Source organism: Psammomys obesus, unplaced genomic scaffold (assembly GCF_907164565.1).
Source record: "Psammomys obesus unplaced genomic scaffold, mPsaObe1.curated_primary_1811, whole genome shotgun sequence".
Lineage (NCBI taxonomy): Eukaryota > Metazoa > Chordata > Mammalia > Rodentia > Muridae > Psammomys > Psammomys obesus.
The window spans coordinates 7,395,819-7,413,302 of NW_026588752.1; the positions used below are offsets into that span (position 1 = coordinate 7,395,819).

At 54.1% G+C, this 17,484-nt stretch overlaps 2 protein-coding genes across 2 annotated transcripts in view; one reads left to right on the plus strand and one right to left on the minus strand.

Annotated features, from left to right (window-relative positions):
• Positions 1 to 2,130: 2,130 nt before the first annotated feature.
• Positions 2,131 to 6,668, minus strand: Sox8 (SRY-box transcription factor 8). The gene is made up of 3 exons (XM_055604639.1): positions 6,114 to 6,668; positions 4,784 to 5,013; positions 2,131 to 4,102 (listed from the first exon to the last, which is right to left on the minus strand). Exons 1-3 carry the CDS (start codon positions 6,524 to 6,526, stop codon positions 3,354 to 3,356), a joined length of 1,392 nt encoding a protein of 463 aa, XP_055460614.1. The 5' UTR covers positions 6,527 to 6,668; the 3' UTR covers positions 2,131 to 3,353.
• Positions 6,669 to 14,834: 8,166 nt separating this feature from the next.
• Positions 14,835 to 17,484, plus strand: part of LOC129674635 (lipase maturation factor 1-like) — an 11,744-nt gene continuing 9,094 nt past the window's right edge. The window contains exon 1 of the mRNA XM_055604740.1: positions 14,835 to 15,026. Within this exon, the coding sequence (XP_055460715.1) occupies positions 14,855 to 15,026 (172 nt within the window). The 5' untranslated portion in view covers positions 14,835 to 14,854. The remainder of the gene's footprint in view (positions 15,027 to 17,484) is intronic.

Consider the following 17,484-nt stretch of genomic DNA (forward strand, 5'->3'; position numbering starts at 1 on the left):
AGGACTCTGCACCTCTGAGCCACTCTGTGCTGAACCTTAACTGAAACACGTTGAATATCCCAAATCTGACTACCTTGAGCGAGTGGAAAGATAGGGACTGCCTCAAGGACACGAGTCCTCTATCAGGAACTGAGAGTCAGGATGGACACGAAATTGACCAAACAGCCTCCAGCTCCCAAGAGCTGATGTCGCTCTAAGGAGATGAGCAGAGGATGGAGGGGGCTTTTTCCAGGCTCTGAGATGCTGGGGCAGACAGGACCATTGCTCCCTTTCTGCTGAACAGGGCATTCCGTTCTACTGAGGTCAGAGCCAACATTGTTTTGGGTAAGGATACGAAAATGAGGAACTTTCTGCCAGTCTGCCCCTGAGATGAGCTTATGGGAAGGGTGCTTTCTGGAAGAACTAGACTCTTAAGCTTGGACTCGGGGCGAAGCTGGCCATGGCAATATTTTCAGACGGATGCTCTCAAGAGATGCCACACAGTCTCTTCCTAGGGGCCAGCCCTACTGTCCACCCCAACTCCAGCCTCAGTGCAGTACTGGGGGCCTCTCAGAACCCAGAACCTGGCCTTGGGTTCTGCCTCTAAGGACTGAGAGTACCAATGGGAAGCCACCAGCTGAGCTAGCCCCAGGAATTTAGATGGAGGGAGGCAGGCAGGTACAAATTACAGGGCACACACAAGGGAAGAGGTGGGGGTGAGCTAGCCAGGGCACTGGTGCCCCAGTTCACGATGCTCAGACACAAGGAGGCTCTCAGGAAGCAACACCTGGAATCAGGGCTGCTTGGCAAGGCAGAAGGACCCAGGCCCCGGGAGTTAACACTCAGGAGGCTTGCCAAGTCCCAACAGAACTGGCAGGGCCACCCGGCCCTTGGGAACCTGGCAAGCCCCAAAGCTAATCCCAACCCGGCAGCAGGGCCTCACAGCTTTGTCAGCGAGCTGGGCGCCTGGGCTTCTTCTTGGTCTGGGGTGTCAATGAGAGAACTCTGGGGGCCATATGGGTTCAGACAACCCTTGGCTGGATGCAGGACTGGCAGGGTTGGGTCCACATTGGCGGCAGGCTGTGAAGGCATCAGCCACCCGTGAACCTGGTTTCCCGGCACCACCTTCAGAATCCCCCATACCTGGGCGCTTGGCGTGGCCAGACCTTACGAGCTCTTCTAAATTCAGGTTGACTTGTCTCGGGAATGGTCTTGGCAGGCTCCAGAGTCAGGCTTCCCAAAGTGGGGCAAGGGAAGTAGTTACGCTCTCACACATTGGGGTTCCCAAGAGGCATGGCTCCCTTCCACCCCCAGACCGAGGCTGAAGTCTGCATAGCTGGGATGCAGCCGGCCCTGGCAGCCCCAACTAGCCACATGCACCCAGGAGGCTTGGCAAGGGCCCCTATTTGCTATCTCTCCTCACAACCGTTTTCTCCCTAGAAACTTTCCTGCGAGCAGACAATCCTGCCAGGCTCTCTTGGAATGGTCTTTCTCTGCTCCCAGGCTGGCTCGGAGCCAGGACTCCCTGCCCCCCTCCCAAAAAAATGCCCATCAGCTTGAGACACACTGCATAGCCACCCAGATACCAGCCTCGATTCACCCAGGAGGAAAACATGGCTTGGAATGGCCCATCCGGACCTGCATTTGTCTGCTTAGGAGCAACCCCTCAGATGAGGACACCAGACAAGCCTAAAGGCATGGGGTTTAAACTCAGATCAAACGACGGTGACGGGGTGTCTGGCCGCCTCCTTAAGGTGAAGTGAAGCCCCTGCCTTGGGGAGTCTGAGCGGTCTCTGCACCCCCTCACAGTGGCCTGCTCAAGGCAGCTGGAACCAGACTCAGCAGACTCTCACCCATTTCTGCTAGGAACCTTCATGAAAGAACCCCCAAGCTTGAGAGAAGTAATACACAAAACATGCTCTGAGTAGATAAAAAGCAGTTTGTTTGGTTTTTTTTTTTTAAATTTTATCAAATCAATCTGTACAAAAGTTAGCATTGCTTGGTCAGAGAGTAGCGAAACACAGCAGGCCAAGGACAGCAAATGTCTTTCTGAATTCAACGCCCCCCCCCCCAAAAAAAAAAAAAATTGCATAAAAAAAAGTTTGATGAGGAACCCACCCCCCCCCCCAGAAGGAGATACGAAAAAAAAAAAAAAAAAAAAAAAGACAGGGTTTTTTTTCCTCTAAAAAAAAAAGTAGGAAAAGTAGAAAAATTAAAAAGAAGCAAACTTCTCAAATGTGATTAAATGTACAAAGTCTCCAAGGCACAAGTTTCCGTGAAGTAGCCGGTAATACGCTTAGCACACAGCGAAGCAGGCAGTGAGGCAGATGTTACTAACTAGGAACCTAGGCAGGTTAGTGGAGGAGGCTTTCCTTTCACAGCTTGGTAAGTAGTGCCTGGTGCCAAAGAGCCAAGATTATCGTGATTCTGCAGCTGCCAACTTGCAGGGAATTCTGTCTTCTACCAGTTGGCACCACCGAGGCCAGAGATGATACTCCTGCCTTCCAATGCCCGACCTGCTGCTGGTGTTGGGCATTTTGCTCTAACCAGACCCCAAGAGGTAAATCATTTCCTCCTGTGCCTGGGGCTGGGGGGGCTTCAGGACCATCTGAAGGCCGAGGGAAGAGATGCCATGGGTGCCGAGCCACCTCCCTCCTGCCCTTTACAAAACGAACTTCCCCGGCTTTCATTTTGTCTTAAATTCTACTCTTTGCACAAATTACTTCATTAATTAAAGATAAAATAACACAGAACATAAATACGTCTTCAACAGCTTTCAAAACAGACATGTTTAAGCCTTAAAATAAAAATTACAAAAAAAATAAAAATAAAAGTAAAAGCCCAAGAAGTGTTCGTCTCAGCCAGACCTTGCTGGGAAGAACTGTGGTCGTGAGAAACCCCTCCATCTCACATCGGTCCCAAAAGGTGCCCGCGTGGCTGTTTCGTCGGGCATCCACAGATGTGCTCTTGTGCTTTCGCCGTGGGAACATCCCTCGATCCCAGGGAGTTCTTGGCTAGGCTGGTAAGAACCTGAGCCCCCCCCCCCACCTCCTTTGTCTTTTAGCTGTAGCCATCTTCTTATCTGCTGAGATGCAAAATCCAGGAGCTGGTGCACACTTATCCAAACCGGAGAGCAGCAGAACGGCTGTTTTGGAAATCACCAGTCACCTCAGAAAGAGAAGAGGAGGAAAAGAGAGCTCTGTCCCCTGGCAGAAGTTTGGATATCCAGAGGCAAAGGGACATGGGGTGACGAAGCCTGACTTCCTGCAGATTCAGCAGGCACTTGACGGAGTGAGGCCATGCTGGCTGCCTCCGTGCTCCGAGGACCTGGCTGTATACCTCGTGGACACTGAGACCTCCAGGACGCAGCAGCCTCAGGGCCGGGTCAGGGTGGTGTACACAGGCTGGTCCCAATTGCTGCTGGGGCTGTGCGCAGGTGGCATGGACAGCCCGTTGAGCAGTGGTGAGGTGTAGGGCCGGCGGGATGAGTGAAAGTAAGGGTACTGGTAGAGGCTGGGAGGGTAGCCAGGGTAGGGGCTGTAGTAGCTGGAAGCCTGCAGGTCGGTGTAGTCACACTGTGCGCTGGCGAAGGAGCCGGCAGCTGTGGCAGAGGCAGCCGTGGTGACACTGGCCTGGGCACTGTAGGAGCCGTAGTCGGCACGGCCAGGTGAGCCATGTGACTGCTCACTGTAGTGGCTTGGGCTCAGCTGCTCCGTCTTGATATGTGGCCGAAGGGGTCCTGCCTCTGTGGGCGAGGCTGAGGCCGAGGGAGCTCCCTTGTGGGCCCACACGGGGGAGGCCCCTATGCCAGTTGCCCCGGAGTGGGAGTAGGAGGTGCCCCCATAGGAGCCAGAGGCAGTGGCCTGGCTGGGCTCTGTGGGCAGGGCTGAGTGGCCGTTGAGGGGTAAGTACTGGTCAAATTCGTGAACATCGAAGGTGTCCATGTTACTGATAACCTCGCTGCTGAGCTCAGAGATGTCCACATTGCTGAAGTCGATGTTCTGGCGCCCGCTGTCCACCAGGCGGCGCCCTTCCAGCCTTAGCTCTTGCTTGCTTCCGCTGCTGGCCTGGTGCAGGTCTGTCTTGGGGGTGGTGGGTGGGGTGGGCGGTCCATGGGTCTGGCCTGAGGAAGAAAGTATATTGCAAGGATGAATGCCCCTTTCTGTGGGACCAGGGTGGAGCCGGTGGGTGACACCAGGAAACCTGGTAACTACCACAGGTACGAATGAACGGCTTTTTGTTTCCTTACTGTCCCAGAAATTCCTGCAAACTCAGACCTAGCCCTCGCTTACTGGCTGAGAAAATTCCGTTAAGCTGCGCTGTGGGAAGACCCAAAGCCTCTCCCTGAAGACCTGGGTGGGGGGATGGAAGGTGGCCAGCCGGCCCCACCAGAACTAGCATTAATGGGGCACTCTTGGAATGCTTGGCCCTGGGCACAGGACCAAGGTGAACCCACACAACCCTGTTCTTCCCCATCACAGCCGAGTAAACGGAAGCTCACTGCCTGCCTCCGGCTTAGCTGCTGGGACCCCACCCACCATTCTGATTCTGAAGCTGGGGCTGTTGACCCATGCTGCTGTCACCGAAGAGTGGAGGCAGACTGTGAGTGAGCCTCACTAAAGAAACTCATCTCCAGAATGTGGGATGGGGCTACGCAACCCCCTCTTTTCATGCATCAGAGACAGTGACATCCAGAGGCATTTTTTTTAAGGGACCAGGGAAGGTCTGGTCCTCTGCAGACTGTCAACCCTGGAGGGAAGACCTTCCCACCCACGCCAGGCCAGCTATGGGTCCCGCAGCCCACCTGTGTGGTCGCTGTGGTGGTGCGCATCACTGAGCACCGCATCAGCTTTAAACATGGGGCCACCGGGGTGGTGGCCCAGTTCGGTGCTGGAGTCCGAGTCACTCCGGCCAGTCTTCACGCTCTTTCTTCGTCGTGGCTGGTATTTGTAATCTGGGTGGTCTTTCTTGTGTTGGACACGGAGCCTCTCGGCCTCCTCCACGAAAGGACGCTTCTCACTTTCACTCAGCAAGCTGCAGAGAACACAGCAGGGCGAGGATGGCCACAGAGCTCCAGGGTTGCCAAGGGCCCAGACAGTACGCACATACAGTGCTGTAGGAGTTGGCCTGGAGTCAGACAGCAGGGGCACAGAATAGGGAGCAGGAGAGACCAGGATATCTGCCCTCCCTCTGAGAATCCTGGCACCACCAGGGCAGAGCCCAATAGGCCTGTGTGGTGAGGAATGGTCTTTACAGTCCAAGGAAGAAGAAAGACCCCAGCTCTCCATCTTTCCTGAGTTATCCCTTTCCAACCTCATTTGCTCATCCATGCCACCGCCCTCAAGGAGGAAGGCAGGACCCAGTGAAAACTACACTTCGACAAAGACAAGGTTTCCTGGGAGCCAGCTGACTCAGGGCAGCTGGGTTTGCTGTCCAACCTTGCAGTGGTGAAGGCAAAAATCCAGGAGACTGTCCTTTGAGAGCACGCACACACACACACACACACACACACACACACCCACACACACACCCTAAGACTCTCTCGGCCTTGCACCTCAGCTTGCAGGCTGGACAGCCTGGCTGTCCTGCTCAGCCCAACGCTACTAACACACACTGTTTCAAACTCAAGGAGGGGCAGCTTGGGAGGTTGGGCTGTGTGAGGAACTTGCCTGCCTTTCTCATGCCAAAGTGCCCACTGAGCATCTGCCACCCCCCCCACACCCCCACTCTTTCTTTCCTTAATCCCAGGTTGGTGTGGCCTGGAGAAGTACCTGGGGGTACTTTGGACTCCTCGGGGCTATCCCGTAGTCCCAGCTTTTGCCCAGGACAAAGCAAGCTTGATGCCTGCTCCTAAGCCTGCAGGCCACTCAAAGCTGGGATCCCCAGCTCTGCAGTTCTCAGCAGGATATCCCAGGAGAGGAGACAAGGCCGGAGGGTCACACTCCAGGCACTGGCCTCCGTCCATCTCCAAGGCCCCACACCTGGTGTCTGGTCTCTGTTGACCAGGAGGTGTTTTCCACCAGATCCACTCCGGAACCAGCCCAGGGACACAGCCCAAGCTTGGACACGAGGCCACCCCCTTCAGCCCCTAGGCTCCCCTCCTCAGCCAGAGTGTCAAGAGTCCCCACACTCACCGCCACAGCTTGCCCAGGGTCTTGCTGAGTTCTGCGTTATGGAGATGCGGGTACTGGTCCGCCAGCTTGCGGCGCGCCGCCTGCGCCCACACCATGAAGGCGTTCATGGGCCGCTTCACGTGTGGCTTGGCCTTGAGCGTGCCGCCACCGCCGCCGCGCACCGGCATAGGCACCAGGCTCCAGTCATAGCCCTTAAGCACCTGCGACACCGCATCGCGGATGCAGGCTGGGAAGCGTTCATCTGCTGCCTCAGCAGTATCCCCTCGGCCGCCGCCCCCCGCGCGGCCCAGGCCCTCCGATCCCGCGGGCGACGGCGGCGCGTCGGAGTCTGAATCCTCCACGTGTGACATGGAGCTAGCGGTACCAGACGGGCTACAGGGCGGCTGGGCGCGGGCCTCACTCATGTCCAGCATCGGGGCCACGCGCGGAGGGGCGCTCAGTGGGGATGGACGCAGGGGTCGCGCCCGGTCACGCTGTGGACGGACGCGCTGGAATCCGAGGTTGCCACGCAGGACCCAATCTTTGTCTTCGCCACAGGCGACCAGCCGCCGCTCCTCCGCAGCTGCAGCTCGGTCTCAGTTCTGGGACCCGCAACAAGTTTCTTAAAACCGTGGCCGAAACTCCGCCCCTCTCGGCCCGGGTTGGCTGGAGCGCCCTCCCAGGGGCGGAGTCTAGACGCCCCGCCCCTAACCCAAGGAAGCCTGCGGACCCCGTCCCTCCCTCCGCACCACGTGGGCCAGGCGCCCCGCAGCCTGATCCCGCGACTGAGGCAAGGTCAGAAGACTAAGGGTGACTAACTACCCAGTGCCCGGTTCTCTGAAGCGTAGCTCGACTTTCGGGCGATAGGCGAAGATGCCAATCCACAGGGCTCCCGAACCCCAACATCCCTCCACGGTGGGGCTCCACTCCGCTATTGCTACCTAATCTGGGTTCTGCCCGCAGGGTGGCGCAATCGCAAGGAGGCACCAGGTGACCCTGGTATCTCGCGCACCTAGGTGAGCTGGAGGACCCCGGGACCAGACAGAAGTGGAAGGGCGGGGGCGCTGGGCGGGGCTGCTCTGGCCCGGGCCGCAGAGTCCCTGGGGCGGTCAGGCGGATGGCGGGGCCGGACGCGGGGGCCCGGGTCCTTCCGGGTATGACCTGCGCCGGGGGCGCGGAGGCCCTGGCAGGCGGGCCTGGGTGGTCTGGCGGAGGCGGAGGCGGAGGCCACGCTGGGCCGCTTCTTCTCAGCGCCTGGAGAGGAGGAGGAGAGTGCACAGGGTCGGAAAGGGGACACTTCTCCCGAGGACAGCGCCAAGCCGGGACTCCGAGCCGCGCCCGAGGTCGCCCCGCGAGTTGGCTCCCGGCCCAGCGGTCTCCAAGGGCAGCCAGATTCTCTCGCCAAACTAATGGAGGCGGTGTACCTGACACCCTAAGCTCGTCGGGGTAGCGTGGAGCTGCGCGAGAGCCAGGTGACCCCAAAGGAGGCCGCCTGTTTCCCAGGCCATTGGAGGCGGCAGCAAGAAAGAATTGTGGCCCCTGATGATCCTCAACTCCAGCCAAGGCCTGAGTGGTACCCTAAACCTCCAGGTCTGAGATCCCAACCTCCAGTCAGGCTTTGCCTGAAGACCTGGAAAGGGCCAGTGCTGTGCAATGGTGACTGTATGACATCTACAGCTCTTGACAGGAAGAAAGAGGTCCAAGTCCCTGCCAGCTGCTGAGGGGACAGCTAAGGAAGAGAAACTACCTTAGTTGTGACTTTATTCTAGTTCTGCTGTGTGTGTGTGTGTGTGTGTGTGTGTGTGTGTGTGTGTGTGTTTTGAGTGGGTGGAGAGCCGGCTGCCATTGTCTGCTGAACTCTACCCTTATTTTAACTGTCACCTGCGAAGAAAGACCCTTTCTTGTGCCCCTGCAGTGGCTGTCTTTTCCCTTGGGGAACCCCTCCACTCAGGGTCCCACCTCTTGGAAAGGAAGTGTCTTGAGAGGCATAAAGACCCCTGCTGTCTAGTGCACTGTCATGGCGCCATCCATACCAGCAGAAGTCTGCTCTGCTGGCAGAGCTGAGGATGCAGACCAGGCCCACACCATATCCCTCTCAGCGTCCTGCCGCTAAGACTTTGGGTCCCAGCGCTCTGTGCCTCCGTAGACCCAGGCCCTCTGGACTGTAGGTCTTAATAGTATAGGCCACTATGGGCTGTCAGGAGCAGATCCAGCCCTAACCAATACAATTATTGGCACACAAGTGGTACCCTGAGCTCTTCCAGGCTCTGTGTTCAAAATTGAGCCCAGTACAATCTGTGGGCACACAGGTGATGTTCCACACCCATGCCAGGATCATTGTTGGGTCATATTGAAAGACCAGCACATCCTTCGGGTCTTTAGACTCCTTTCAAGCTGACTAGTTCCCATCCGCAGACAGACATGGCACTAAGGCTTCCAGAAAGAAAGCTCTTCAGGGTTGATACACATGCTCCCTAGGACTGATCAAACACAGTGTTAGGCCAGGGTCTCCTCGGACCAAACCATCCCGATCCTGTTCCATAGTCCCTGGCCTGGAGTTCCTAGGGTTGAGAGCAGGGAGGCAACTAGTCCTTCCTTGAGATACAACCAGCAGGGAAGAAGAGTTTCAGAAGGGTGGTCCCAGAAATCTCGAGGATGTGATGGTTCAGCTGAGATCTGAAAGAGTCGAAGTGCCTGTGGGTGACATCATGTGCAAAGGCCTGCAGCCCCAAATAACACAGGGCATTTGATACTACAGGAATCTACAGTTCTTTAAAACTTGAGTGGAAACTATCGGAACCGCCTCTCAGTTTACCTTGTGGGCCACTGGACCTTGTCCAGGTGTGGACTAGTTCCTCCTTCTCTTGGCTTTTTCTTCCTGGCCCCACCCGCCTCCTTGGCTGGTGCTAGTTTTGCTTGAGTCTGCATGACCTTCCCCTGGCCCCGGACTTCCCCATTATCACGTGGGTTTTTCAGGTCTAGAGTGGGGATTTCATTGGCTGAACTCTGTCCAGATGCCCATCCCTGGACCAGTGGCCTTGCGGCCTGGGGAAGAGTAATCAAAAGGGTCTGTGACTCTCAGGTTGCCTAGCTTGTCCCCAAGCCTGTTTCTCCCTGCATCCAGACATGTCAGGCAGGGCATCCCAGAACAGCCGTGGAGGTTTTCAATTGTTGAGGTTGGTCTGTGAGAAACAAGATGTGGAACTAGCAAAGAGTGAATTCGGAGTAAGGTTCCAGTAGACGGGCGCCCTGCCCACTGGGTTCCCAGAGGCAGGAAAGGGGCTCACTGGCTCTGTTTGTCGCTCCTAGGAGGCTGGCCTCCCGGTAATAGTCAGGGTACCGGGCCAAGCATTCTGCCTCCCACCCCATCTCGATTCAGTGGTCTCAGGGATGCTGTCAGAGCTGGCTGCAGTGGACACTGCAGTTGGGATCAGAGCTAGCCCCTCAAAGGAACTGTCACCTATAGGGGAGGTGCTGGTGTCGGTACCCACCCATCTCTGCTGTCCCATGCTCCATCTCTCAGACCTACAGGAGCAGCTTTCCTGCCATACCACCCCTGCAGCCTGCTCCTGTGTCACGCCATGCTGTATGGTGTGTTTCCAGCATGCCTCTGGCTCCAGGGGGAACATGCTAGCCCAGCAGCAACTTTGGTGTTTGTTGCTCCTTAGGAGGCACACTGCTTTGGGAGTGACCCTGGTGACAGCAGGGTGCCAGACTCTTCTCAGTTTGAAAGGATTCTGGAAAGGGGCTGTATTTAATCCATGCAGTGGAGTCTAGCACTTATCCTCTGCAATGTGACAAGTGTGTGCAGGAGCCAGAGATGTGTCGGGACCAGCTCTGCTTCCACTGCTTTGCGCGGTTCCCTCTGCTGCTCTTGGGTTCCTAAATTTCAAGCTGGGCCCCATCCTTCACCCTATCAGGGCCCTGGGTGGAGCTGACTTCCAACAGTATGCAGTGGCTCATGGTACTTCCTCCCTGACATCGGACACGTGGTGTTTTTGAAGCCAAAGCTATCCTCAGTAGGGTCCTTGGAGCTCTTAAGCAGCTTTTCCTGGGAGGAAGTGAACTCCGTGCAGCTCTCAACAAAGCTACCAGCATCTGTTCCTGGGATGGCGAAGTCTGGTGACAGGGTATCAACATGGCCTAAGCTGGACTTAGAAAGGCTCATTCTGATACTAGACACCTGGATCTCCAGCCCCATGCCTGGTACTCATCTGGGCACCACACCACCCTAACTCTGCTGCATGCCAGAATGGGTGTTGAGCTCCCCAGAAGTGAGGCACAAGGCAGAGAGCAGAAACCGGAGGGGACCCACTCAGAAACTCATGGGCCACTTGATTTCTGTGTTCAGCCTCCCAAGCTCCACTTTTCAGATCCAGCAAGGCTTCCCTCTCAATCCATGGTGTCTGCAGCTGCAACTTTCCTAAGCAGAACCCTGTTTCCAAATTAAGCAGTAAGGCCAACAGTGACTTAGAATAAAAATGTCACAAATAGCCCCAACAGCCCAGACCTCCTTTGCCATGATTGAAGGTTACAGACACCTACCAGTACCCAGGATAAATTAAACACACCAATAAATGGCTTTTTGCTGTCTGGCCTGCATTTATTCCCTTGGATGTGGTATGGGAGGTTTAAGTTAGAGCCCAGCAGGCCATACACTGTTGTTTGGGGCTGTTTGTTATGCAGCATTGGTGGGGTACTTGGTGGCTGACCTAGTGACAGTATGGCTCTGTGGACAGAGTGGAGCCCGTAGGCCTCTGGGTTCTGACCTCTGGGGTGGGACTTTCCAAGAATCCTTTCAGTTCAGAACGCAGCTCACAGGCGTGTTCTGCTGCAGGGCTCTACCCCAGACATTTTACTCCCATTCTACCTTAAGTCACAGCTGCCGCTGGGACTCACAAGGCTTCATCTCCGTAGGGTGCAGGGGGAGCTGAGGGTGCGGCAGAAGAGGACAGTAGCCAAGAGAACAGCCGCTCCTCAGTCACAGCTTCAGTCCAGCCAGCAAATGGCATGACACCTGCTCACTGCCACACCTGCTGGTCTCTGATGGGTTTTGGCCACTGGACAGTTGGGGACGACCAGCCCAACTGACCACTCTTCTAGGAGAAGGCAACAGATGTGGATCATGGCCCCCTTTCACAAGCAGACTTCCAGACATGAAGAATTGGGGTAAATGAAGGGTGCATGATTATATTCAGCCCGAGCTAGGTTCTTGGGGAGCCAGAGACAGCTGCGACTGCATGTCAGGGACAATAGCCCTGAGACAGTGGGGGACTGCTGGGCTGGGGTGCCTGGGGACAGCTGGATGAGGTGCTGACAGGGAGCTCATTCCTCTGTGAAGCCGTTCCGCAGCTGCTGGGAGAGCTGCCAGCTAGCAGGCAGCTTGCCCTGTCCTCATACCCATCTCAGCCACTGTGCTGGAGGCTTCAGGCAGCTGGGGCACAGGACCCAACTAGGAATGGGTGAGCCCCGGGCCTCCAGCGACACCAGCCGGGTCCTGAGGTGGAAGTCCCTCTTGAGACCCCCTCCTCACTTTCCCTTCCTTTTTTGGAGCTCTCTGCCAGAGGCCCCAGGGTCTCTCATGTTAGTTCCCTCTGGCCTGCCAGTTTGACTGCTTCTGTAGTTTTTGGCTAAATGTGATGTTTAGAAGCCTGCTTCGTATAGGTGGCCTCTGAGGTGACAGGAGCAAATCTCAGGGACCTCCTGTGGCCCCCTCCCGTACATGAGCCTTCAGCTGCTTAGCTCTGTCTAGGTTTTGCTTTGTGAACCACAGCTGAACGTAGACCAAAGAGCTCAACTGCCAGATGTTCAACACTCAGACAAATGTGGTATAAGCCACAACTAACTCTGTCCAGTAGGAGCAAAACCTTCCTTCAAGTGATTGTGAAACATTCCACTTAAGGGACTTTAAGGGACTCGTTCATTCATGGTTTTTGTTTGCTTTTTTTTTTTAGTTGTGGTGAAGCCAGGTTTGGTATACACATCTGTAATCCCAATACTTGCAAGACAACACAAAGGCAGGAGTATGGTTTCAAGTTCAAGGCCAGCCCTAGCTATATTAAAAAAAAAAAAGAAAAGTGAGCCATACATGGTGGCTCACACCTTTATCCCAGCACTCAGGGAGGCAGAGGCAGGTGGATTTCTGTGAGTTTGAGGCCAGACTGGTCCACAAAGTGAGTCCAGGACAACTAAGGCTACACGAAGAAACCCTGTCTTGAAAAACAAAACGACAAAAAAAGTGAAATTCATATAAACCTAAGAACTCAGCAGCATATAGGATATCAGCATTGTCCTGTGTTTACCTAGTTTCAAAACATTCCAGAAGGAACCTCCGTATCCCCTTCTTTCTCCTTCACCCCGCAAAACCATGAAGCTGTCTTTCCTAATGGATGTGTCTGCCTCTTTTGCAACATTTCCTACAACGTATCTGGCTTGTCTCAGCTCGAAGTTTTAGGGTTCATCCATACTGAAGCATGTTCAGCCTCATTTCTTTTTATGGGTGAATAACACACCAGTGCTGTTTAAGCTAGCTCAGACTTGCTGTGATCCTCCTGCCTCAGCACCACCAGTATTAGGGGATCACAGGTGTGCACAATCATACCCAGCTTCTCAATGTACTTCTTATTAAATTCAGGCAGAAACGGGCAAGAACACTATCTTCTTCTTGGCTCAACTCTGCCCTGTGTGACCTGCTTGAAAGCCAGTTCCAGATGGCATCCCAGGAAGGCAGGCCAGGGCCAAGAAACTCGAGCCACTAAGGACACGAGCTCCCTGCAGACCCTTCTGATGGTCTTGCCCGCCGTGGGCAAACCCAGAGAAGGAGCCTAGAGCTGAGTCCCAGCCCCAGCTGGAGCGCTGGATGCTGGAACAAGAGGCCCATTTTATGCTCTGCACAATGCCCCATTGTGCCCTTCTGCAGGGAGGACAATGTTACCACCGCAAGGGGAAGCTGAGGACAAAGGGCCCTTTGTGAGGATGGTCCCCACCTGAGCAACAGCACCTAGGGTCACACCTGATGGTGGAGCGGTTCTCCCTCCCCTTCCATCCCCTGCACAGCTCTGGCTTTCAGAAATAACCTGGGGAAGTTGTGCAGACTTGAGCTGCCCTCTCCAAACATCTCTGCTGGCCCATCCCATGCCTGGTACATGCCAGCGAGAAGGAGAGGCAGGGGTGAGGGTTCCTATTGAAGGCCCTGGATGCAGGATACACAGGTGTAACTGTTCCTTCAGTCTGTAAATGCTGACCTGTGGGAGGCAGGGGAAGTATTTGTATTATCCATTGCAACATCTGTGGTGGGGCATACTTCACATGGGAGTGTTACTAAAAAAAAAAGAAAAGGAGACTTGGGCTGGAGAGATGGCTCAGCAGTTAAAAGCAATTGTCTGCAATTCCAGAGGTCCTGAGTTCAATTCCCAGCAACCACATGGTAGCTCACAACTATCTATAATGTAAACTGATGCCCTCTTCTGGCGTGCAGATAGAGCATTCATATACATAAAATAAATAAATAAATCTTAAAGAAAAAGAAAAGGAAACTTACAAAAAGAAGAAGAAGAAGAAGAAGAAGAAGAAGAAGAAGAAGAAGAAGAAAAGAACCATCCAAAACACTTTATAGGATGTATTTATGTGCTGGTACTCCAGTATCAGGAAGCCTGGAGTCTGGGAAGAGTCCCAACAGCTGCACACCAAGTCCTTACCCATGAAGGCTCACTGTGGGTGTGGAGGCATAAACACGAATAGGTTTGTTTGACCACGCAAGCATTGGTAGTTTATATGTCAAAACAGCAAGAGGAAAAAAGAAGATACTAACGACAAACTGTTAAAAAAAAAAAAAAAAACAGAGAGAAATCACAGAAGGACAAGATCTTTAATGCATGAAAGGCTCTGGAAGATGAATGAAGAAAACACCACCACTATACCAGTTCCAGAGAGCCCTGTAGTTTGCCTTATAACCCCTAGGGCTGGTGATGTCCCCGCCCTGCACAGTCCTTTTCTCCTCTGCTGCAGAGTAACTCGCCAGTATCATTTGCATGCAGTGACTGGATGGTCCCTAACATGGGGGGAAAAAAAGTTGCTACCAGGCATGTGGCCTATAATACTAGCACCGAGGAAAAGCAGCTCATGAGGACTGTCCGTTTTCATCCTGGACGATATAGTTCAAGGCCAGGCTAAACTACTAAAAATAAAATAAAATGTAAAAGCAGAGTTTGAGGTGTATCTCCTTGGGCCACTGGTGGGTAAATTCTTCCCCTCTGAGTACTTAATGGCCGGCTGGCCCCATGCACGGCTTGAGTTCGGTTCCAGATCCTCATTGGAGTGCCACCTGTATACTGGGATCTTTGGGGCCCGCAGACAAGCTTTAGGTAAGATAGGAAGCTGGCCGAATTTGGGTTTTTTTTTTTTTTTTTTTTTTTTTTCCTGCCAACTGTCCTAAAACATGTTCCGCGCCTTCCTGGGCGGCAGGCAGATGAAGACTGGCGGATGAAGACCCAGCTCTGCCACTGCCACAGGTCTGACCTTCCTCGCTCCAGAATGAGGGATCGCACCAGGGCTGGCTCCTTCTCATTGCTTTCACTTGGCTCCTGACTCTGCATCTACTGAAGCCACCACGGAGACGCCCACCGCTAGGGAAGACTGTCCGGAGAGGGCGTGCAGCGTGAGCGTAGGCTACCAAAGGCTAAGCTCTTGGTCCCCGAGAGCGCGTGTGGGCGGGGCCTCCGCGCGCACCGCCCTCTGTGCGCACGCGCCCAGACAGCCTGGTAATGGCTGCGCCCGAAGGGTCGCTGCGAAAACGGAAGGTCGGAGATGCGGATCAGGGTCCAGCGTCGCCACCCGCTCCGGCTGGAGATCCTGAGGCCTCTCCAGCTCGGCTGCGCACGGGCACCTTCTGGCTGACCAGGGTCGTGCTCCTGCGGGCCCTCGCTTTCATTTACTGTGAGTGTCCAGTGGGAGCGGGCTGTGGCCGGTATCCTGTGACCTGGTCCCAACCCTTGTTCGCTTCCGGACTCCCGCTAGCCCTTCTGCACGCTTCCAGGACCCTGCACCAGAACCATTCTGCCCTTCTGTGAGCTCCGGGACCCCGCCCTCTCACCTCCTACTTCGTGGCTGCCTAAATTTATGTCAGGTCCCTCGGCGTGTTCTTGGGACCCTACCCAACCCTTGCCTCTCCAGAGCGACATTTGGCACAGTAAGAGGCGAAGGTATAACCTGTACACTCCCTCTGTGTGCTCCCTGGGAGTGGCTAAACAATGCCATCTAATTCTCTTCCAAAGGCCTAGGGGAGTTGAGGGTCTTTAGCCTGTAACTCAGACCTAGCCACGCCAGTGTCGCCTTCTGTCAGCCTCCCCTTCCACTGGACCCGGAGGTGATGCAGCAGCTCCAACCTGGTCAGTTTGGAAGGGCGCATGGCAGAGGGACCAAGGGTCTAGCCGGATTCATTGGCAGGCTAAAAGTGAGTGTGCACCTGTTCCCAAGGCTTGGCCAGGTCAGCTCTGGAAGGACTCCCGGGTTCTGCCTAACCTCTGGTTCTGCAGATCATGACAGTCCACTGCAGCATCTCACAGCTACCTGAGCCTAGAGTCCTTAGGAGCCTCCTTCATTTCAGGAAGAGCAGAACTGAGGGTCTGGTGCTCGTGCTGATGTTCCCCTGCCCTGTAGTTTTTTATTTTTGTTGTTTGTTTTTCGAGACAGGGTTTCTCTGTGTGGCCCTGGCTGCCCTGGAACTTGCTCTTTAGACCAGCCTGGCCTTAAACTCACAGAGATCTGCCTGCCTCTGTCTCCAGAATGCTGGGATTAAACCTGTGCACTACTACACTGAGCACTGATGTTTCTGTCAGCTCAGCTTTTCATCTGTTATTCCTACCCACAGAGGAAGTGGTCCAGCAGATGTCATATAGAGCTAGCTCTGGTCAACTCACTATATGTGAAGCCTGAACCCCCAGCTGTGGCCGAGAGCCTGTCCTACCCACACTGGGCTTGGCCTGCCTGTAGACACCTGGCTGGTGGAAGTAGCTGTGGGTTCCAAATTTTCACCCTGATTCCTGATTCCTGATTCCTGATACCTAGGCCCTGTGACTATGTGAACACTGGTGGATATGGCCCAGCCTTTTAGTAAGGATGGCAAAACTGAATGGAAAATAATCCCCAAGGCCCAGGGCAGGACTGGGCTGGATGGCAAGGCTTGACAGGCCAGTTCCCTGCCAGGCTTGTGCATGGTGCACATTGGGCCTTTTCGGAAAGAATCATCTCAGGCGTTAGGCTATATCCATGTGGGTCTCCTGTGGAGGAGTCAGGCTCATATGGGTTTTTGTGCGACAGGCTGACCACTTTCTGGTGCTGAGAAGAACTGGAGTTCTTAATCAAATGGTCCCTGTGGGGTTATCTGCCTGGGTCTTCACTCATTCTCTCTAAAGCTGGTGGAAAAAAAAAAAAAAAAAAAAAAACAAACCCAGACTTGTGTTCTTTTATCCCACACAATACTAAGGGATCATGGGAAGTTGGTAGTTGGCGCTGGCACACTCAGAGCAAGTTGAATAGAGTCTTCAAGACTGATAAAATTGGAAAGCAGAGTGGCACCTGGTGGATTTGTGCTGAGGACACTTTGCAGATGGGCTCAGAGGCTCTTGGGTGAGCAGTGCTTTGCCTTCAGTCAGTACAGGGGCTAGAGTTTCAGCTTAAGGCAAAAGGCTGTGAGCGTCTGACTGGGGCAGATATTTCTAGCGGCTGTTCAGCATGTTCGCTTTTCCTTATCTTGTGTTTAGTTAAGGTAGACACTTTTTATTTTATTTTTTTTTATTTTTTTAGGTTTTCCATCTTTCTGTGTCATGGTTGGTATGGTTGCGATGACCCTGGGCAAGCAGCAGCCCCAAATGTAGTTTCTTCTAAAAGGTTCTGGATCTCATTGGACTATGAGCTATACTCTGAGGTCCTTTCAAAGTGGCAGGCTATCCAGCAATTTCACCTGCGTCTTGAATTGGCAGTGCTTCTACTATGGAAAGACTTCTAACGAAAAGAGCCAGGCGCTTTCTGAGATTTCCCCCTTAGGAGAGCAGGATCTACAGGTCTTTCTTACACACATTGTATCAAAAGCACCTGCTGCCTGTAATCCCTGCACTTGAAAAGCAGAGGCAGAGAGTCTGGAGTTTGAGGCCAGCCTGAGCTACTAATAGTAGCAAGACCCTGTCAAAGGTAGATACAAGGTTTGTTGAAGGTGTTGGTCAGAAAACCGTGTGGATGAGTAACAGCTCTGTGTGGCCTGCCAGTGATGCCTCAAAACCAGACCCAGAGGCTGCCTGTTAGCACAGGCTTGTACATTCCACCTGGTGTTGTTTGATTCCTTTCACAGCGTGTGTGTGTGTGTGTGTGTGTGTGTGTGTGTGTGTGTGTGTGTGTG

What these genes read in the sequence shown, in the direction of transcription:
- Sox8 (XM_055604639.1), bottom strand. Translation starts at nt 6,526, where the DNA reads ATGCTGGACATGAGTGAGGCCCGCGCCCAGCCGCCCTGTAGCCCGTCT. An exon ending in ACCCTGGGCAAGCTGTGGCG is followed by an intron (nt 5,014 to 6,113) that starts GTGAGTGTGGGG and finishes TGTTCTCTGCAG; the next exon opens with CTTGCTGAGTGAAAGTGAGA. An exon ending in CCACCACAGCGACCACACAG is followed by an intron (nt 4,103 to 4,783) that starts GTGGGCTGCGGG and finishes TTTCTTCCTCAG; the next exon opens with GCCAGACCCATGGACCGCCC.